This window comes from Corvus moneduloides, chromosome 22, assembly GCF_009650955.1.
Source record: "Corvus moneduloides isolate bCorMon1 chromosome 22, bCorMon1.pri, whole genome shotgun sequence".
Taxonomy (NCBI): Eukaryota; Metazoa; Chordata; class Aves; order Passeriformes; family Corvidae; genus Corvus; species Corvus moneduloides.
In genome coordinates this window covers 7,040,764-7,062,338 of record NC_045497.1, presented here as the reverse complement: position 1 = coordinate 7,062,338, position 21,575 = coordinate 7,040,764, and the positions used below count along the sequence as shown (strand labels likewise).

The window sequence follows — 21,575 nt, the reverse complement described above, 5'->3', positions numbered from 1 at the left end:
TCCCGGTGTCCGGCCGGACCCTCAGGAACAGCAGGCTAGAACGGTGGGCTGGAACGGCAGGCTGGAACAGCAGGGATGAGCACAAATCCCGGGGGCAGATGAGATGTATCGAATTCCGGAGCTGCAGTGGGAACCCCCGGAGGTCTCAGCAGGCAGGACATGCAGGGCTACAGAGTAGCGGAGGCTCGAAGCAATGGCGGGGGCAGGGTGGCTGCAGCCCAGCTCCCAGCGGGGCAGGGAAAGGCGGGCTTGGGAATCCCAGGGTTTCTCTGGTAGAAGGAAGGCAGCCAAAAAAGCAGAAGCCTGCCATGCTGACAAATCCCTTCCCGCCTCTCTCCCCGTCCAAACACAGAGAGCTAACAGCCCACATCCCCAGGTGAAAAAGAGTAGCCCATTGGGCTCCTCCCTCAGTGGCCAGGTCTTTTGTTTCTCCCAAGCACCCAGCAATTTGTTGCCCTGGCAACATATATAGGGAAAATTTCTCAAGAGAAAAAAGAAAACAGAAGGGGAACTCCCAAAAGCCCCAACAGGTACTTAGCAAATCTTAAAATGTAGCCATTTTTGTTACTATCTATAGTAATGTGCAGAAATTCACGCAATGAAAAGCCAGTGTCCATAAAGGAGACAGAGGAGTCCTACAACTTTATTCAAACAAAGGGAGAGAGTCCACTGGGCACACACACCTAGTATCTCACTGGCTGAGATACTAGGAAGGTACAGCCTTTCCAAACCACATGCCACATATTCCCCTCTTAAACATATCATTTCCATCCAAAGTTCAGAAAGTCAGGCTTGTGTAGATCCATTTGTCTGTTTCAGGAGTCAAACTGTTCTGTAACAAACCTGCAGCTTGAAGTTGGTAGAGACATTAAGACTCATTTCAAAGACCCGTACCCTCACCCATGGAATTGTTTGTAAAGACATTAGCATACATCTTTCCTATCAGTAATATAAAAACATAAAAATATCATTAAAGAAAACGTATAAGGGAAAAGAAAGGATAAGAACAGAACGGTTATATAGTTACCACTCACCAGTGGGGCCAGGGACAAAACCTGGTTGTTGCAATTTCGATGTAAGTTGGTCAAGTGATGTTCACAGCCTTGATCTGTCAGGGGTTGAAGAAGCCTGCAAAATGCAATGTTCAATAGGTTAATATGTGCTCCAGCTCCGTGGGAACAGGGGCAGGGGAGTTCTACACTGTATGATGTTCCACTTCAGATAGGGCACAATTGTTTTGAGTCCTTAACCATTAACATTCCAGTCTCTCAGAGATGGATGGCTGGACAGATGGAGAGAGCAGGGATGGCCAGGCCAGAGGGAAGGATGGGCAGATGGATGGATGGGGGTAGGACAGATGGGAGAGAGGACAGATGGTAAGTCACCTGGATGGATGGACAGACAGAAGGACAAAAGGACAGATGAATGGATGGGCAGATGGCTGAGTCCCAATGGACATCTGTGACAAGGGGTATCCCTCAGGGGTCTGTACTGGCACCAGTGCTATTCAATATCTTCATCAATGACACAGACAGTGGGATCGAGTGCACCCTCAGCACGCTGGAAGATGATGCTGAGCTGAGCAGTGTGGGTGACACACCTAGAGGACAGGGCCATCCAGATGGACTTGGACAGGCTCAGTCAGTGGGCCCATAGGAACTTTATGAGGTTCAACAAGGCCAAATGCAGGTGCTGCGCATGGGTCAGGGTAACACCCAGTATCAATCCAGGCTGTGGGATGAACAGATTGAGAGCAGCCCTGCCAACAAGGATGTGGGATGCTGGTGAGAGGCTGGACATGAGCTGGGCACGTGCACTGGCAGCCCAGAAACTATATCCTGGGCTGATCCCCACAGCATGGGCAGCAGGTGAGAGGGGGTTCTGCCCCTCTTCTTTGGTCAGACAGGACCTCACCTGCAGCTCTGGGTTCTCCAGCACAGGAAGGATGTGGACCTGCTGTCCAGAGGCTATGAAACTGCTCTAAGGGCTGAAGCAGCTCTGCTCTGGAGACAAAGAGCTGGGGATTTTCAGCCTGGACAAGAGAAGGCTCTGGGGAGAACTTAGAGCCTCTTCCAGTGCCTAAAGGGGCTCCGAAAGAGCTGAAGAGGCACTTGGGACAAGCTGATGTGACAGGAAAAGGGGGAATGGCATCACACTGATGCCTGGCAGGGTTAGATGGAACACTGGGAAGAAATTCTTCCCTGTGAGGGTGGTGAAGCACTGACATGGCTTGCCCAGAGAAGCTGTGGAGCTGAGAAAGTGTCACTTTTACCCAAGAGCATCCCTGGACCAGTCTTGAGACTTGATGCCAACTTGCCTCGCTGGCAGCCTTCTAATCAGCTCTACCAGCAGGACATTTCCAAGGCATTATTGTGAGTTTTGCTCTTCTCCTTCAGGAACCATGTTCCACACCCAGAGACAAGCCTGTACCAGGAGGGGCTGTGATGGCTCCCATCAGCTGTCCAGGTCAGAGAGATGCAGGTAAGGCACCATGGAGGAGACACTGACTGACTGTCACTTCTCTTACATTAACAGGGTTTAACAGCAGGAGGGAGCCAGGGCACAAGGGCCCATAAGATCAAAAAAATGCATCAAACAGCAGCAGGAGAGGAAGAAAAGGTGCAGATCACCAGGCTTGGACAGTGCTTTTAGGTAGCATCTGCCAGAAGCACAATTACAGCGAAAAGCATTGGGAGGTCAGGGAGCGACTGAGAAAAATGCCCAGCAGAGAGGAGAGCCCAGGGAGACAGGAAAAGACAGAGAAAGAGATGAAAATTATGGAACATGGAAACGGAGGCCACTCATAGTGTGCAGGTCCTGGAGAGAAACACTGTTGGTTGAGCAGATGATGGGGAAGAGCAGTAATTTGGCTGGTACTGCAAGTTTTACACGATTTGTGAAGGTGTTTTTTGATGTCATATATGCCTGAGAAGGTAAGAGGACAAGACACAAAGGACTGGTTTCTGCAGATGCAATACATGTAGCTAAATAAATAAAATAATTTCTCTTGGTAATTGAATACTATAGTGTCTTTCCCTTTCTCCTAGGCTGGTGGAGAAGTGACTTTTACACAGGTCACCAGACCATGACTGGTGCCAAGAAAGATCTCTTCACTTGGGTGCTCATCTGGACCCTGTTCCTGCTCACATTCCCCACTCCCAACACCTTTCTCACTGGACTTGGTTTCTAGAAGGCACAGCAGTCCCAAGCACTGGCACTGGAGATGAAAGAGGATGCTTCCCTCATTTTGGAGTGAGTTTCACAGCAGGCTTGGGAGCTGGGTGCTTTATACTTTCTGTGAGAAGAAATGCCTAAATATTTGTCTTGGTTTTTGCCTCAGAAACTGATTTCAGGTCTGGGCTGGCTGAGAAATAGACCAGAAGGTATACAAACTGTAGCGTGTGCGAGACACTGCAGAATCATCTTCAAGGTGAAGTGTTGTGTTTTTTAATCAAACTCCACTGCCCAAGTCTGCCAGGAAACCAATTTCTTCACCAAAAGAAGGAGTAAAAAGAGTAGAAACCCACCTGCTTAACCAGACAGCCCTGTTGATGGGGACTGTCAGTGTCCATGTTTGCACTCCCTTGGTTCCCTGTCTCTCTTGCACTAGATGTTGCACTTGGAAGAACATGAGCCACACACAGGGGAGCTGAGCCTCTGATCCAGCAGCCCTGGAGACACTCTGTTCCTGAGAAATTTTTTTCCCTGAGATCTCTGCATGCTTTTTCAATACAGGTTTACAAAGCTCCCACCTTTCTGCATCACAGGGGAGTGTTCATAAAGGAAGTTGTTGCAGTTTGAAGCTGGTTAAGCACCAGGCACCCACGAAAAACTATTCACTCATTTTTCTCTGCCATAGCTAAGCAGATGAGGGGAAATTAAAACTTCATTTTCATGAGTTAAGGATTATTGAAAAAAAAAACCACTTTAAGGCAAAACAGGTTCAAAACTTAAACAGTATAAAGAAGATTTATTATTAACAAAATTGAAAGTAAAAAGGGTAATGAGAGCCAAAGAGAACTTTCAGAATACCTTTCTTTCCCAGTCCCTCCCTCTTTCCACCAACTACACAAGGAAACAGAACATAAGGTTTTGGTCAGTATTCCACGTCTTAAAAATCTTTCTTCAGTATGCTTAAGGAAGAGAGTTTCTTCTGCTGTGCCGTGGGATCCTTCCCACAGGAGATAGCTCTCTGCGAACTCTTCTAGTGTGGTTTTAACTTTTACAAGCAATAGTCCCGCCCAAACCTGCTGCAATGTAAATCCCTCCCATGGGTCAAGCAGTCTTCCCACAACTGCCTAGTGTGGGTCATTTTAGTTCATGTGGTTTAGTCTTTTAAGGATGAGCTATTCTAGTTTTGAAGTAAAGGCTCTCTTCCTCTATCTCTAAAAGCAAGGGTCATCTCTCTCTGTTCGAGTTCTTCACTAGATTACAGCTTTTCAGTGTCCACGTGCTCCAGCGTGAGTACTCTCCTTCACAGGCTGCGCGTGGATCTCTGCACCCCCCCGTGCACCTCATGAATTACAGGGAAAATGTATTATAGTCTTCACCACAGCTCGCAGGAGAATCTCAGCTCTGGCTCTTGGAGCATCTCCTCCCTCTCCTTTTTTTCACTGACCTTGGTGCCGTTGTGTTGGTTTTCCTCATGTGTCCTCACTTTTCCTTCTTGTCTGACTTGGAAGACAATTGGTGTAAGTTGCAGTTGAGAGGTTGATCTCATCTGGGCTCCGCATCGGGGAACTGCTCGCTGTGTCTCTTGCTGCTGGCCATGTGGTCCCTGCTGGCACCGCACAGCCGGCCCTGGCCGCATGGTCCTCACGGGGCAGCTCCAGCTTTGGAGGAGCCCGCCTGCAGTCCTGGCTTCAGGAGGGCTCCGGCCGTGCAGCCCTGGGCATCCCCCACTGGGATGGGTCGCAGCGGCTGCCTCACCACCCCTGGGGAGAAGAAAAGAGCGCTTCCCACGGTTTTTCCTTTCTTAAATATGTCATCACAGAGGTGTCACCAACTTCTCTAATTGGGCTAGTAACCTGCCTATCATCACAGCCTTCAGCGATTGGCTCTCTGCTGGACACAGAAGTTTCGAGCAGCTTTTCTCCCACCCCCACTAAAAACATACTGTGTTAAACCAACACAGAAGTCTTGACTTAAACGAATTTTAAAAAACCCCGTCTGTTTTTTCTTGCATGGTCAAACTCTCTATAGAATAATCAGAAGCACCACTTGGGACTGGGTTTGGTCTGACGGTTTTATTGTTTCAATCATAAATGTCAGGTTTAATGGTCAACATTCTTCTGAGATGTCTGCAGCCTTTGATGATCACTGGCAGGTTACGGTGGGAAGCTTGGTGACGAGTACTGAAACAGGTCCCTACGCTAGCCATGCACTCGAAATGGTTGGCAAAGAGTGAGGCAACTGTTGCAATGCTGCAAATGTTGCTAGTTTTTAGTCCTTCTCTCTGGAGTTCCTCTTCTTCACTCTTGCACCATCCTCCCCTGAGCTTCTGCCATCAGGAGGCTCTTTCTCTCCCCGTGGGAACAGCTGAGCAGGTTCCCATGGCCATATCCCAGCTGGTGGTGAGGGTGCCCTGCATTTCCTGGGAGGTGGAATGTCTGGCTGGCTTCTGTTCAGCTTCTCCCCCTCCTCAGGGTGTGTGGGTTTTCTCCACCTCCTTGATTTCTTGCAGTTTCCTTGTGGCTTTAGACCTATCATTTTCTGGCACACTTGACATAACATGCAGAAGACTGAAGAAGCACAAGGCTTTGGAAAATAGATTACGGTTTTCCAGCCATGTTTGTCCCTTTCAAGCAGTGACTCATCTTCATACCCTCTCAGATGTTCATTTTGCCACTTTTCACAGCTGGCCCTTCTCAGAGGGCATACAGCTGGCAATTTACATAAGTGCAGTTTAGTGCCAGACAACGAGGGAGAAGAAAGGGCCTGTCAAACTGAAGGACAGACAGAACTCACCTGGACAAACAGTCATTCTCTCCTATGACAAAAAAGCAAAATCCACCAGAGAAGAACAGCAACAGAATCAGTAACAGGAGAGTGTATTCTGAACATCCTTTCACACTTGTTCCTACCTGGCATAGAAGAGTAAATATGTACTTTGGCAGAGAGATGTCTTAAGGCATCATTCATCTAGTACCACTGCCCATCCCTGGCCTGCAAAAGAAGTTATCTTCAGATGAACTGCAGGGGTTTTTAAAGCAAAACCACAGCTGGGACACATTGAAGGACACAATTCAACAACGCAAATCACTGAGTAGATTTTCACCTTCAGGAAGCAGTAACAGTGTCCTGCCTAACAGCAGAACCTTCATGTGCCAAGATTGTAACAAGGAATAGAGCAGTGGTTCTCCAGCCTAAGACATGTATGTGCCAAGGCCCAAATATTCTGGATCTGCACAACCTAAAGAGAGACCAAGACGACTCAAAAATTATCCTTAGAATCGTTAGGAAATGCCCTGAGAAAACTGTGTCACCAAACACAGGTTGAAGGTGTAGAAATAGATCACCTTGGTTCACCAAAAGCAGGTATTGCTGTTTTGGCATTTCAGTGGCAGAAAGGTGTTCTGGGCCAGCCCAGTTCTGTATGAGCCGAGTCAGGGCTGATCTTCACACTGGAGCCTCCTCTTACCACAAGGAAAGGGCAAAGCCCAGCTACAGCATTGACTGTACTCAGACTGCTGCACTCAACCATTGTGTGCATACATAACAATTTCCAAATCAGGATTCTTCTTCAGAAAAGTGTGGAGATACAGCTAGAAAGCAGAAGTGAGAGCACTGCTAAACTCATGTCAGAAGTAGACGTGCTAACGCTGCTAGGCCACAAACCGTGGCAATGAAATAGTCAGCACAGAAGAAAAGCATGCTTGGTATGTACCTGTGATAGTTAGTGCTAGCTTTTAGTTTTGCGATGTTATTAAGAAACATAGATATGGTTGTTATAGTGATTGCTGCTTATATAAGAATTTATTTTTAGTAACTGCTGAAAAGGTATAAATACTCAGCTCTGTATGTATAAAATCGGCTTATTGCATCCAAGCAATCTGCCCTGTCTCTTTCATCGCCGATCGTCTCGCGACAATAAAGGTCTCTTTCCAAATAGAAAAGTTGCAGTGCACTTGTTTACATACCTTGCTCATCTTTCTGCCAGAGAAAGCATGACTTCTCCCCAAGCAGAGTCAGGACATTGGGACCTCTCAAAGGCAGTGTTCAGCTGATCAAACCTTGAAAACAATCACAGACCTAACTGTTGCAATCATGGAATTAGTGAAAAAGGCCCTGAAGATCAAGACCAATTGTTCCCCCACCACTGCCAAAGCCACTACTAAACCATGTCCCCAAGTGCCACATCTACATGGCTTTTAAATCTTTTCAGAAATGGGGACTCCACCACTACCCTGGGCAGCCTGTTCCAGGGCTGGACGAGCCTTTCCACAGCAGTTCTTCCTGAGGTCCTATGTGAATCTCCCCTGCAACAACTTGAGGCCAATCCCTCTTGTCCTGTCCTGTCCCTTGTTCCCTGGAAGCAGAGCCCGACCCTCACATGGCTGCATCTTCCTGGAGTTGTGGAGAGCGAGAAAGTCCCCTCGAGCCTCCTTTTCTCCAGGCTGAACCCTCCCAGCTCCCTCCTTGTGCCGCTCCTTGTTCTCCAGCTCAGCAATGTTTTTCTTCTAGTGAAGCACCCAGAACTGACCCCAGGACCAGAGATGCTTCAGCACCGGCGGATAGTCACTGCCCTGGTCCCACTGGCCACCCTGTGGCTGGTACAGCCCACGTGCCATTGGCCTCCTTGCCCATTTGGGCACAACTGGGCTCATGTTCAGCCGGCATGTGCCCAGGTGGGCAGGGAGATGAACGGTGTTATAAACATATATTATAGTACTGGCTTCTTGCAAAGTATTAAGGTAGATATTATATAATGTTAGAAATGCTTTTTGCTGTGTGGATGTAGTTTTCTCTCGTTTTAGCAAGAATGTTAGCAAGTGTGAGCAAGTAAGAGAACCTCCAAGCGAGCAGAGGATGAGGCCCGAGAAGCTGCTAATCAACACTTTGTCCAGAGAACAAAAGGGCCCAAAGGCTGCTCTGCCCGGAGAACGGGCGGCCAGGAGAGTCCGAGAGCCGCTATCACCGCTCTGCCCGGGGGGCAAAGAGGCCAAAGCTGCAATCAGCCCTGACTGTCTGGAGAATTAAGAGATCCACCCTACCACCGACTCTTGCCTAGCGGGCCCAACCCCAAGAATCAAAAGAAATAAAACCACAAGGCAGAAGACTACGCATGCTCTAAAAAGGCGGAACCAAGGAGTGGCCATGCAGAACAGCTCCCGGAAAAGTTTTAATATGAATAGAGAACAGACAGTTAAAATGGTATAAAAAGGACTCACCTCTAGCATCAGGTGTGCTCTTGGCAGAGCGCCAAGGCACCCGGCCGTTATCCCTTTGCTTTATTTTATGTGTCTCTTATTGTCTTTATATTAAACTCTTTAATTTCTAACAGGAGAGTGAACTTCGTTTTCCACAAACGGGCAGGCCTCCCCAGCCGGGCTGCGCTCTGCTCTGGGAACCCCGAGCTGCCCCTGCAGGATGCAGCTCCGGCCACCACCCGGATACCCCAGACACAGTCTGGACACCCCACACACCTCCCAGATATCCCGGACACCGTCACCCCCATGTCCCGCCCAGCCCCGTCTCGCCTTCCGTCGCCGTTTCCACTTCCGCCGCCATTTCCGCTTCCTGCAGTGGCAGTGGCGATGTCGGCGCTAGCAGCAAATCCCAACAACCCCGTGGTTTTCTTTGATGTAACCATCGGCGGGCAGGTGGGGGTGCCCCAGGACGGGGAGCGGCCGCGCCCGGGGAGGGACTGCGGGGATAATTGGGGGTGTCGGAATGTTGTGGGGATAAGAGGGCACGAGGTGTGCCGGGGGTTCGTCATGGGGCTGGCGGGGCCGCAACTGAAAGCGCTGGGAGGGGCGGTGCCAGGAGACGGATAGCGGGGCTGTGGGGTCACAGGGCCCATCGGGAACGGCTCGCAGGGAAGTGAAGCAGGAGGAGCCTGTAGGGGTGGGGGTGAATGAGGAGACAGGATTTGTGGGAGTGCCCGAGGTCGAGCGGCAGGGGTATGTGTGTGAGGGGATACCTGGAAGACTCACCTGGCCCCCGTCTCCTCAGGAGGTCGGCCGCATGAAAATTGAGCTGTTCGCAGATGTTGTACCCAAAACAGCAGAGAACTTCAGGTAAGGAGCAGCTACCATTCCTGCAGCTCAGCCTGGACTGGAACTGCAAAGGCTTTCTGGTGCAGGAATGGCTTTTGGTGGCAAAGTGATTAGCTGACACCTGCCCCAAACTGCTTCACCTACGCTGTCTTCTCTCTGTTCTCAGAGATGCTGTGTGGCATCCTGGTCTCTCAGGGGACCTTGTCTGGCTAGAAGGGGTCCGGTCCTCCTTGGCTTCCTCTGTGAAGCCTCCTGATTTGCTCTGTGCATTTAGAACAGGCAGTGCCTTGTGCCATGGGGGGGGGTCTCCTGGCCACCCAGTTCTCCTGCCTTCAACTGAGGGATGGACCATGTGAAATCCCACTTCCATCAGCGGGATGGACATACCCTGGTCTCTGTCAAACATGGCGCCTGCCCCACATTTACTATCTCTTACAACCTTGGTGTTAAATCTCTGACCTCCTCACCACAAAGAGCACAGAAAATGTTTTGAAATGGCAGGGGGAAGGAGTTGCCATTTCCCGTTCCTGTTTCTCTGGGAAAATCCTGTGCACCAGTTGGTGCAGCCCTCAGACTTCACATGCACCTAACACTCTGCTCTTTTTTTGTTTGCCAGGCAGTTTTGTACAGGTGAATTCAGGTAAGTGGATTATAATGTCCTTTAAGTGTCCCACTGGAGAAACAGGGCTGGGTGAGGTGGAAAGAGTTTGTCTTGAACTTTTTTATGTTGTACCACTACAAAATGGAAGAGTTACAGAAATCTGCTCTGAGGAAATTGTGAGGGGCTTGAAGACTCACAGAGATGGCAGGTTTCTCTTTTTGATGTGACTTTTTTTGTGGCCGGGGGCTCTAAAAAACCCTGTCTGCAAGCCCATCTTCTCATGCTGCACCTTGCAATGGGATCCTGTGAAGATGATGTATGGATGTTGCAGGGAACAGTCATTTCATGTGCAGAGCCCCCTTGAGGCTTCCTTTTGCCTCCAACAGCAGCAGCTGAGAGGCTGCAGCACCTGGTTGTATTTCAAAGTAGCTGCTAATGTATAGGGCAACTCTTTGGGACTCTGAATTCCTGGAAGAGTTTTGTGTTGGGATATCCAGTAAGTTAAAATAATTTTCCTTTTTACTTCCTTACAGGAAAGATGGTGTCCCTATAGGTTATAAAGGAAGCACTTTCCACAGGTAAATCATCTACTGTTGTTTAGACACTAAATAGCAACCTGAGCCATACGGGGTTTTTTGACCTGCCTTGAGCTATTAGTGGTGTTGGAGACATTTGTGAATCATGGCTAATGTAATTCTGTGGCTTTTGGGGACCTGGGGATGCTGTCAGATGTGTATGCTGGGGTTACTGGGAGGAATCCCCTGTTCCTGGCATACCACATCAGAGATATGGCATCTATCACCTAAGCACTATCCCTGGTCAAAAGCAATGATTCCTAAATGACCTCATGTCAACCACTAATTAATATTTGTTGTAGATTTTAGGCTGCAGCATTCACAGACTCTGTTAACTTCTGCTGCACAGCGAGTCAGAATCCCTTTTTAGCTTACAGTGAGCTTCTTGAGGCTTTTGGCCACTGAGAACTAAGTGTTGTTTTACGTCTTTAGGGTGATAAAGGATTTCATGATCCAAGGAGGTGACTTCGTAAATGTATGTACTCCTGTATTCTTTTCGTCCTTCTCCTCTATGGTATAACATGCTACTGTTTCCAAGGGTCTGTGCTGATTTGTGGGATCCCTTTCTTTTTTGAGGTATCCAGTAGTAACTGGAGGTGTCCTCATAGCACTGCTGCCATCTTACTGCAACAGACCATAAAGCACTTGAAAACAAATCTGGAACCTTTGGTGAACACACATTCTTCCCAAAATATTTCCTCTCTACAATAGGCTGGCAATACCCTGGAAGCTTTCAAAACTTGGAAACTTTTTTTTGCCCTGTTTTCCTTCCCTCTTCCGTTGTCCTCATCCAGAGAAAAACCTCTGTGAATTTCAATTCACACTGTAGATAGACCTTAAGTACAGAGCCCAGTGTGTAATGTAAGAGGTCATTTAAATCAAAACTAACCTTTTGTTGCTAAATTGTCTCAAAATAGAAAAGACTTTGCGCCCACAATGGTGGTCGTGCTCTGATATGGGGATAAGCAGAATATATGGGTACGGCTGAAGGGCCACAGGATCTCTTCACTGTCCTAGGACCCAGCAAAATTATTTCATTTTTGGAAGTGTTTCAAAATATGAGGGAAGCGATAAGCTTTTTTAATATAAAACTTGGTTGTATGAAAGTCTCTGAGAGAAATGACCACACAGCAGGCAGTTCAGCCACACCAGACTCTGGGGTAGTTGCTAATTGTGACACTGCTCAGGTGTCCCAGTGCACTTTATTACTTCCACTGCATCTCAACAAGCTTTACAGATTGCTCCAGTATTTGGAATTTATATGTTACATTTATTAAAAAGCCACTTGGGGAGCAAGCACAGTCACACTGACTCCTGAGACAGGGTGCAAGTTTCTGTCTCTAAGCCAACAGTTTAAGTAAACTACAGAGAGCAGGAGGAAAACAAACAAGGGCTGGGCAAGTAGAGCAAAAGATGTGGAGCTGCATGTGGTGTATTACTGATATTATTGTTCTATTAAGTTTGGCCTAATAAAGATCATGTATGTTAAGCAGAAAGGCAATGAAGGGAGACAAGTTGCAGCAAGGCAGAAGAAATGGGTCTGAACTGACACAGAAAGGGAAGCTCAACACAGAAATGGAATGAACTGTCAGGATAGTAAATTTAAGTGACTGTACCAAGAGATACCCATTTTCACTGCTTCTGCAGCTTTCCCTGGAGAGTTCCTCACTGCAGCATCTTTAAGGACCCTGTTGAAGGGTCCCTGCTCAGTCCTTTTGTCATCATACAGGAATGTCTCTGAAAAGCTGAACCCAAGGGCAGGGTGGCCTTTGAGCAGTCCCTCAATTCAATGTGTTTGATGTGAGCCATCTGCCAGACTTCTGCAGAGTTCTGAACTTGTGGGCTGTCAGAGCCTGCAACCTGTAACTGTCACAGCCCATGCTGCTTTCATTGTAAGTGTCCTGAGGTCTGAGTGCTTGGGCTTGTAGTTAAGCACAAGATGTTTGGACTTAATAGAAAGTACAGCACAAACTAGAGAATCTTTATTTTAGAAACTGTCCTAGCAGAACAGATAGGTTGCTTTCCTGTTTCCAGTAAAGTCACAGAAAATAAGGTATATAAACCATAAACTCACCATAAGCCAACTTTTGCCATGCAATCATTTCTGCTTTCTTTGTCACACCAGCCCATACTTCTATGCCTCCTCCCTTTTCCCTTCCTGATGGGTCTGTACCAAGCAATCTGTAGCCTCCACTTCACTCTGGGAGGCTTAGACTTAACTGTACCACCCGCATGGGTTTCTGCCAACATATGAATGGCGAACAATGACCTGTGTAGTTAGAAACCACTTGCTATTCTTGTTCAGAAATGAAACACTGAATGTGTACACTGCTGGTGTATATAAATGGTAATACAACATCCATTTTGCCCTTTACTCTTGCTTGGAGATTTTAAATTTAATTTTTAAATTGAAATGTTCTGTAGCAATTGCTACAGAACAAATGCTGTGGCTGACAGGGTACTTCTCTCATGCAGGGGGATGGCACTGGAGTAGCCAGTATATATAGGGGTCCTTTTGCAGATGAAAACTTCAAGCTGAAACACTCTGCTCCTGGCCTGCTTTCTATGGTGAGTATGAAAAAATGACATTACAGACTGAAAAGCTTTTGGTACTTTCTCTGTGCCCTTTTCCTAAGTTTATACAGTATTTGCTGGACAATGCAATCTCTGCCATTGGGTACAAGGTTTGCTTTGTAACTACTAGTCAAGCACTACTTATGGGTTAATATGTTGAGTAACACAATAGTCCTGATCCTGCATCATCCTTTCTTTGTTGCCTGTTGGAGCGATGGGACAGGCTTGGCTTGATAGCTTTCAGAAGAGCTTAATTCTTACAGTTTTCATACAGTGGTGAGTTGGTGGCGTTTTCTTCTTTCCTGATGCTGTTATCAAACACTGACCTCGGCAAGGATGAAACAGAGAGATTTGGGAAATCCAAAGCCACAGCAGTGTTACCATGGTATCTTTTAAAACAGACTTTCCTGTTCAACATAGTAGGAGAAACTGCAACCATTGCACATTGTCTGGTAGGAACAGTACCCCGACTTTTGGAATAGAAAGCAAATGGAGCTAGTGCTTCAGTGTTCCTATCCACAGCTGCTTCTTCAGCTCTTCTTCTCTTTCAGCTGCTCTGCCCTTAAAACCACTTGCTTAGGACATTTCATCATTTGGGTTAGTTATTCATCCATGTTGAAAACATGGCCCAAAAAGAGGTGTAATTGCACAGCTAAGCAGCTAGTGTGCTGTGGTACGAGAGAAGGGATTCACTGCAGTGTTGCCAGCTTTGTGTTAAAGTGGCACAGCTCTGAAGTAGTTATACTGGGTCAAACCATGGATCCCAGCTGGATCCTTTTGAAGCTGGCTAGCATTAACTAGAAAGCCAAAATGACCCTGTCCTGTGCAGTCCTGCAGCTGCAGAACTTGCCCAGTTCACTCATCAGGACAGAAAGTTGCTTTAGTAGCTCCTGCTTGTCAATATTGCAAATGGCCTTCAGTGTTGCAGACATGTTTTCTTAATAGAGTGCAAATGCTCTGGGTTCTGTACTTGTGTGTGAATAAAATTTTACATCTGCATCCCACTGTTCCTGTGAGCCCTGTGCCAATACAGTTGTTACTTTTCTCATCATAATCATCAGAACACCTTTTTTTTAAATTTTATTTTTATTCTGAGGAAACCTCCCAAAAGGCAGAAATTAGCTGGGTTTTTTTTCTTGCCCTGGTTTCTGGCTTTCAGTTTTCCCCAGGACAATGCTGCAGCCAATAAGTACTTGTCACAAAAAAGTTCAGTTTTTTTTCAGGAGTGTGCTATAGAGCCTGGACTTTGACAGAGTCTTGTGCACCTTTGTAGAAATACAATAAATGGTTGGTGATTTGGCTCTTGCGCATTCTGGTGTGACCAGAGGTGGTGACATGCTACATCCCAGCATAGGGTGCTCTCCTGCAAATGTGTATCTTGTTTCCTTTGGTTTGTCTAGCAATAAGCTAAAAGTAAGATGGTCTTGACCAACAGCTCTTTCTTATGTGTCTGCCTTCAGTTTTGGCCAGTCTGAAATTGTACACTTGTTGTATTTTGCCATTCTCAACCCCCAGGCAAACAGTGGTCCGAGTACCAATGGCTGCCAGTTCTTCATCACATGCTCCAAGTGTGACTGGTTGGATGGGAAACATGTTGTGTTTGGTGAGTACCTGCAGTAAAAGTTCTGGAGCACCAGCTCACGGATGTCCCTGCAGGGCAGCTGTTAAAATAAATAGTGAGAATCAGAATCTTCTGAGCTGGGAGGAACCTAGAGGGATCATCAAGTCCAACTTCTGACCCTGCACAGGACGCACCAACAATCCCACCCTGTGCCTGAGAGCATTGTCAAAATTCTCCTGGAGCTCTGGCAGCCTTGGGGCTGTGACCATTCCCTGAGGAGCCTGTTCAGTGCCCGACCACCTCTGGGTATGAACTGCTTGTTCTTCCCTCCTCGCTTGTGCTATCCGAGGGATCTGTGCAACCTGATACTGTGATGGATCACTTTTGAAATGAATCATTTTTTCACAGGTTAGCTTTCCAGATCAATGTTCAGTGTACTGTATTTGTGGACAAATCCTTGTGCCAGTGCAGAAGGCACAGATGAATGGACAGATCCCTTTCTGCTCCATTATCAGAGAGGGCCGAGCTTTCAGCAGAGTTTTTGGACAGTAATTTTGTGAAATCACATCTGCTAACTTGCATTTACTGTTGGTTGAACTATAGGAATTCCAGGCCAGCCTTAAGCTGGTGGTCTCAAACTCCAAATTTCTACACACACCACCCCTGTGATGGGAAAAGTTATTTAATCTGTGCTGAATATAGAGAATGTTTGAAGAGGGATTGTTTCCTTTATGAGTTTAGAGATCAGTAACAAACCCTGAAGTGCCCAATAGCTACACACTGCACAGGGCTTTTCAGGGGGGACAAAAATGCATGTACCTGTGATGAGTGGGGGGGAACAAAGGTAAAAAATGGCCATATTGAAGTGGATGAATTTTTTCATTCCAGGTAAAATTGTCGATGGGCTGTTGGTCATGAGAAAAATTGAAGTAAGTTTGAATACGGCTACTTCCCTGTGAATGTCTGCATTGGAAAGTCATGTACAGGATTAAGTAGAGTTGTCCTGTTCTCTCCTGCTGTCTGTTTACAGGATACCAGGGAATACCAGTGTTGATAACTGGCATTATCGGTTGTCATCATTATAATGTAGCAGGAAATCTGTTGAATGCTGTCAGGCTGTCATATGAGTTGGCTTTGGAAATGCTAGGCTCTTGTGGCTCTGATAGTCTTTGAGCAGGGATTGCGTTCTTGGCTTTATTTGCTTTGCATTTGTTCAGGAGACTGAATTAAAAAGTTGTTCCATCAGCAGCTCAGACAAGAGCGTAAAGCATCTCACTTCTGTGCTATTGCCTGGGATTATGCAGTGGATGCAAAATCATCAGTTCTGCTGATGCATGATCAGCATGTTTAATAAGAAAAATTAAACTAATCTCCTGATGGGCTTCCAGGAGCTGAAGATAAATACAGTCCGGGTGGTGATTGCTGCCAATGTCAGGCCTGGGTGTCATGGCAGGATAATGAGTAGATTTAACAAATAGCAAGTTCTTTGAGACAGCCAGCATTGACTCCATGACACATATGGGATAATGTGCATAAGGGCCTCTAATCTAGAAAGCAGGGCAAACACAGAGCTGTTGGGTTTTGAGAAAAGGTCACATGGAAGGAGCTGTACAGCATGGTATAACCTGCTGGGGGGTTGTGGTGAGCCTGCTTTGGGTATCAGTGCAGTGAGACCAAAGTAAAGAAAATTAGAGATTCAGAGAACAGCTGAGTCCAGCGCATCAGGAGGATCAGAATGAGGGCTGCTTTGCCACTGTCTCTTTCCTTTCTGTATGAATACAAGTTTGTTTTGCTTGTGGCAGCTGCTTTTAGTATCAAAGCCAGAGCAGCTTCAAGTATCTCATGAGGAGCTCTCCAGTTTTTGCTCTGTTCCTTCCCTCCAGTTCAAAGGACCAGCCTCTGGTCTGTGTCCCAAACCTCCGCTCACAGAGAGAATTCACCAGTTTACAGTTGGGCCTGTTGCCAAATGTGTAATAGTGCTTTTCTGTTCCTCAGAGCTGTGTCTGGAATTCCCCATTCCTCATGTTACAGAGATATCTCTTAGCCAGTCTTCTAGTACCTGTCACTGCCTGGGTTTGCGGTGCCTTTATAAGTTTTAATGTTCTGTATTTGTTTGTCCCCAGAATGTGCCTACGGGTCCCAATAACAAACCCAAGTTGCCAGTTGTGATCTCTCAGTGTGGGGAAATGTGAAACGATGAAAGAGCAATGTGGTAAGTCTCAGTCTTCATGCACGGTGCCATGAACTCTGGGCTGCTCTGCTTCTTACTTTTCTCTTGACTTGCTTTCACATTCCTCTGAATCTGCAGAGAGCTGTCTCAGCTCAGTGAAACACCAGAAAGTGCTTCTCTAACAGCATTTGTTTTTTGCCAGCTCAAGTCCCTGAACTGGCTTCCCTCCAAGCTGCACAAACACCAGAGGCAGCACAGCAGGGATAAGATTTTGCAGCTGCAGTTGAGGGGAAGATGGGTTTATGGGAGCTTTTTCTTGGATGGGGCTAGGTTGCCTTGAAGCCTTGATTCTAGAAAGTGGATGAAGGGGAATTGCAGCAGTAATCCATCTGGAATTATCCAGGCAGTCTAGTTGGTGGGAGGCCTCACTTTGACCTACATGTTGGAGAACTCTTCAACACCTACAAAAAGCAGAGTATCCATGGGTGGGACAGGCAGGGATCAAGAAAAGGAGAGGAGAAAGGGAGGACTTGAGCCTCCTTGCTCAGCACAGCTGTAGGATTGCCACCATTGAAGGACCAAGGAATTACCATTTTATATAGTCTTACCTTAACTTGAAAAATGTACCACCATCCTTATCTGAAGGGAGATGTTTCCACTATTTACTGTTATTCAGGCTTCATTTTGATTAAACCAATAGTCTCAGGCTAACATATAGTATTCTGTTTCCATTTGTCTGCTCATTTTACTGTAAAAACCACAGGTATTTAAACAAATCTGTCTAGATTTCAGTGTGTTGGGCTGCAGCTTGTCAAAAATCTGCTGTATTAGCCTTTTGGTTGCTGATTTTTTTCAAATTTCAGGAGGCAGCTCTGACAAAAGCACATACCCACAGTTTTTGACCTTCCATGAAATGATATCCAAAGGCAGCTGGAATTGCCCACAATGTTCCCTCTTTTGTAATAAAGTCTTAGAGATCTGCAGCACTTCAGACTCTTGGGAGCTCTTGCTATTTGATGAAGTGACAACAGGGAATTGTAATCATTCTTCCATTCTCCTGGTACTTCTGGTGGCATTTACAGGCTTTTGAAAAAAGCCTGCTAGCAAGGCTGTTCCGTTTTCTTGCAGAGCTGTGCTGAAGGATTGAGTCCCCTTTAGGGTTGTCCTCAAGCCCAGACTTATTTATCATTTTAGTTTGGAGTACAGGATCTCTGGCCTATGTCCAGCTTGAGCCTGGAAGCTTTTCATTCATAGGTACGAGGCTGGTGCCACCTTTCTTATTTCCCAGCCAGGTCTTAGGAACAGCCTTGTTGCACCCTGATGTCTCTCAGCTGCCTGGGAGTGAGAACAGCTTTTGCATTGCAGACAGCCACATCAGCTACTTGTCAAGATCCTTGAAAATCAGCTGGGAGAAACAGGCACTGTTGGTTTTAACTTCAGAAGTAGATGCAGTTGCCTGGCAGGCAGACCCAGGAGGACTCCTGAGTTCTCTGGATGATGAGAGCTGGTGTGTGCAGCAACTGGCATGCACTTAAAATCGCTGTGTGGCCCCCAGTGTCACTGCATAGCCTGGCTGTTGTAGGATGGGTTGGTAATGGCTGTCCAGTATTTCAGATCTGTTTCTTCTTTCTTTCAGTGTTCCTTTACTGGTGATTAGACCTGTGCTGGCTCCATGCAATTCCAATTCCAGCCAGCTGACCTACTGCCCCAGACTTCTCCGGAGGCCAGATCCATGCTTTTGAGGTTCTCCTGAAATTATTTAATAATGGGCATCTCTTTTTTTTCTTTTTACATTTTGAAATGTAAATAAAGAATTTTTTTAAACATGTGCAGTGCACATCAGTTAACTTTTGCGGGAATGGATTGTTCTCCGGGTGGGAAGGGCTGTAGCATCTTCAGCAACATGCATTATCCCTGGCTGGTTCAGTCAGGAACATTTACTGTATGGTATTGAGAGAGAGAAGGGGTGAAAGGAGCTTGGCAGAGCTGTGCTGCACCAGCTCTTTCATTTGGCAGGTAACTACAACTTCCTGGCTGGCAGAAAGGTTCTTGGCATCTTGGGAATCTCCAGAACATTTGTGTGTACAACCTTGCTGAGGCACAAGGAATTGGTATAGCACAGATTCCATCACTGTGAGTGCTGGGCTCTGAGGAGAGTTCTGATGTAAACAAGTGTCTTGCAGCCTTCCCCTAGCGCATGGGGGGATCAAGCTATTATGTGCCACAGGTGCTGGAGGAGGAGTTCACCTGGGTGCTACAAGGGTGTTGGAGCAGGCCTGTCATCTGGGGAGCACAGAATGGTGATGCTATAGGAGTGAAGTTGGGGCTGCTTGTCCTGTGTGGTGCATGGAGTGCAGCTGAGGGTGCCTTTCTTCTCCCAGAACAGGACTGGGAGCTCACCCACCTGGCAGAGGACAAGTCAGCACCCTGCACAGGGCTGGGTTCCAGCAGGAGCTTCTCATCCAGCCATTTAAAGGTAAAGGAGTTAGGACAGAGTCTGTTCTGTCACATGCAGGTGCATCATCCTATGCGGAGAGATCCCATCCCTCTTTGGGCAATGGGTGTAGGGTGCACTCTCTGCCTGAGCTGGGCCTTGCCCAGCACTGACATGCTGGCGGAAGCTCCCACAGGCTTGGCTGTGCTCTTTTCTCTCATGGCTCTTTGAAATCCTGGCAGCAGGCTCTGGCCGTCAGGATTCCTATGTCGTCATTTGTGGGACTGCACAGCAGCTGAGGACACTCACTTCTCTCCAGCCTGAGGCATGTCACTTTGTACCTGCAGAACATCAGGTGATAAAAGAAGCACAGACACTGCAGTCCTTTATTCCCCAGCCCCACAACTGCTTTGCAGAGGGCTCTCCTGTGAGAGGAGGGTGGAAGATTCTCAACAGGCTGGCTCAGGTGCCTCAGAGAGCTATGCTTGCCAGTGCAGTGCTGAGGCTTGCACTTCTGGCTGCTGGTACCCAAATTCACTTTTTCATCAAGGAAACAAGTTTATTTCTGATCCAGGCTTAGCAGCACTTTTTCAGCCTGATGTATTTATATCACTGCCATCAGCTGGTCTCACGTCCTGCATACAGGGGTCACAGAGCTTCCCCAGATTAATTAAGAGCAAATCCATTACTACCTCTTTGTTGTTCCAATGGCTAATTACATCCCATTACATTTCTCTTCAACATGGAATGTGCGAGGTTCCAGCTTTCCAGGTTGTGTGTCTTGTTCCTTACTTGCTGGCTGAAAGTTTTCTCAAAGACCACATTTTTGGGTTGAATTCCCCCATGATGATGTCACCCTTCTGTTGTATGTAGCAAATCCTGGAATCTCCTCCTGTAGAGGTGATGGAGCTCCTCTCAGCTCCAGCATCTTCCTCCAGCTGTGGATGCTGCAGCTTGAGATGGTGTTTCTGGTGGCCTGTGCATTTCCTTAAGGGTCTGAGTTGCCTCCAGACCCCGCAATATTACACCCCAAAGACATTGTTGGGGCTCACAGTTTTAGCTGTAGGTGCATGGCCCTGACGTCCCCACAGATTTCCTCCCAGAGTTGGAGTTTTCTCCACCATTTTGTCCCTCTCGGGTCACTGCCTGGTGCATTCCCTAATTCCCATTCTATTGTAAATTATTTTTCAGATGAATCACTAAGCAGCTTCCAGTTTTGACATCATTCTAGCTTTATCCAGGTCATCATCTGGGTGCAGATCGTTGTAGGATTGTGTTACTGTTTTTTCAAGCCCTTCCCTTTGTTAACTGAGTTGAAGATTAGGTGGAAGAGTTCCCAAGAGAGCTGGATGAGACCAGTGTTCCTAATGGGTTGATGTGGTGGGTTGACCTTGGCCTCACTGGAGTCCCTCACCTGGCCACGGTGGAATGTGGGGAACTGGGATGGTGAACTGGACAGTGATTTGTGTGCAGTGCTGAAAGGGCTGATCCCAAGGGGATACATGTTGCTTGCAAAAACGGTGTAGTGGTGGGCCATCTCCCAGAGACCTTCTGGATGGCTGCTGCTGATCTTTCCCTCCTCTGATGTTAGACGAATTACATAGTCAAGGGAGGGCTAGGAATCTGTGGCCACCAACCACATTTTTCAGGTGCCTAAGGAAAATTAACTTGTTGGACAAGGACAGGGTTTTCCTCTGGATCTTCCCTCTGAGGAATCCAGCAAGAGATGTTGGGTATCTCCAGGCCTCTGTAAGGCAAAGACATAGGGGTAGGCAGGCAAATAGGAGCTGAGAGGTGGTGGCTGGAGAACGGCTCCAACAGGGTAAAGGACCCAGCAGTAATGCTTTCCCGACAGCCTGGCTGGGTAGAAGGGCTCAGGGTGAGGAGCTGCCCCCGCCCCTCCGGGAAGGGAAGGATGGGATGCTTAGGGAAAGGCTGATTCCCCGCGGGTCAGCTCAGTGCGGTAGCTGCACATCCGTACGTGGGTCAGTGAGCTCTGATACAGGTCCAAATCCGGCATTTCCCTCTGGTAATTAACGCTCCTGGGCCCTTTCTGCCAATCACTGACGGGAGTAGGCGCCCGGGGAACGCTAGGACCGGAGCCGCCCGCAGGCTCGCTCTGCCCGGAGTCTTTCCAGCGAGCGGAAGCGCGGTCAGGGGCGGGACAGGACAAGAGCCACCGCCACATGGTCGCGCGCACTTCCCCGATCGTGCCCGCTGGGGCAGGAGGGGCGGCCGGGACGGCCAATCAGGGGGCGGGGGCGGGGACTCCGGGTCGGCCGGTGAGAAAAGCTACTCTGGCAGCCGCGGGCGGAGCAGCCAATGGGCGCGCGATATTGAGGAAAGGCAGGTGTCGCCGCCAATAGATTTTCGGCGGGGGGCGGTGGGGGTTCGGGGAAAAGCCAATGGGGTCGCTCTCCGTTTAACGGGCGGGCCAGATGG

The 21,575-nt window shown here is 47.7% G+C and overlaps 1 protein-coding gene and 1 long non-coding RNA gene across 7 annotated transcripts; one reads left to right on the top strand and one right to left on the bottom strand.

Moving 5' to 3' along the window:
• Positions 1-67: 67 nt before the first annotated feature.
• On the bottom strand, positions 68-8,431 carry LOC116454845. 3 transcript variants are annotated; one of them, XR_004244217.1, is made up of 4 exons: positions 8,391-8,431; positions 7,140-7,232; positions 1,035-1,128; positions 68-269 (listed from the first exon to the last, which is right to left on the bottom strand). It is a non-coding gene; the product is annotated as an uncharacterized LOC116454845 (long non-coding RNA). The 3 variants fall into 3 exon arrangements; XR_004244218.1 differs by having other exon boundaries at positions 68-167; XR_004244216.1 differs by lacking the exon at positions 68-269 and having other exon boundaries at positions 435-1,128.
• Positions 8,432-8,711: 280 nt separating this feature from the next.
• On the top strand, positions 8,712-19,903 carry PPIH (peptidylprolyl isomerase H). 4 transcript variants are annotated; one of them, XR_004244213.1, is made up of 12 exons: positions 8,712-8,822; positions 9,175-9,239; positions 9,835-9,858; positions 10,353-10,397; positions 10,827-10,869; positions 12,870-12,962; positions 14,484-14,571; positions 15,418-15,458; positions 16,653-16,741; positions 18,336-18,442; positions 19,081-19,175; positions 19,379-19,903. XR_004244213.1 is itself a non-coding variant. In XM_032131894.1 (10 exons), the coding sequence occupies exons 1-9, from the start codon at positions 8,757-8,759 to the stop codon at positions 16,719-16,721; spliced, it is 534 nt and encodes a 177-aa protein (XP_031987785.1). In that variant the 5' UTR covers positions 8,712-8,756; the 3' UTR covers positions 16,722-16,741; positions 18,336-18,525. The 4 variants fall into 4 exon arrangements, 1 of the variants encoding a protein (XP_031987785.1); XR_004244214.1 differs by having other exon boundaries at positions 19,086-19,903; XR_004244212.1 differs by having other exon boundaries at positions 19,081-19,903.
• Positions 19,904-21,575: the final 1,672 nt, after the last annotated feature.

Coding starts and splice junctions, on each gene's coding strand:
- PPIH (XM_032131894.1), top strand. CDS start 8,757: ATGTCGGCGCTAGCAGCAAATCCCAACAACCCCGTGGTTTTCTTTGAT. Junction 10,398..10,826: donor AAAGGAAGCACTTTCCACAG/GTAAATCATCTA, acceptor TTACGTCTTTAG/GGTGATAAAGGATTTCATGA. Junction 12,963..14,483: donor CTCCTGGCCTGCTTTCTATG/GTGAGTATGAAA, acceptor CTCAACCCCCAG/GCAAACAGTGGTCCGAGTAC.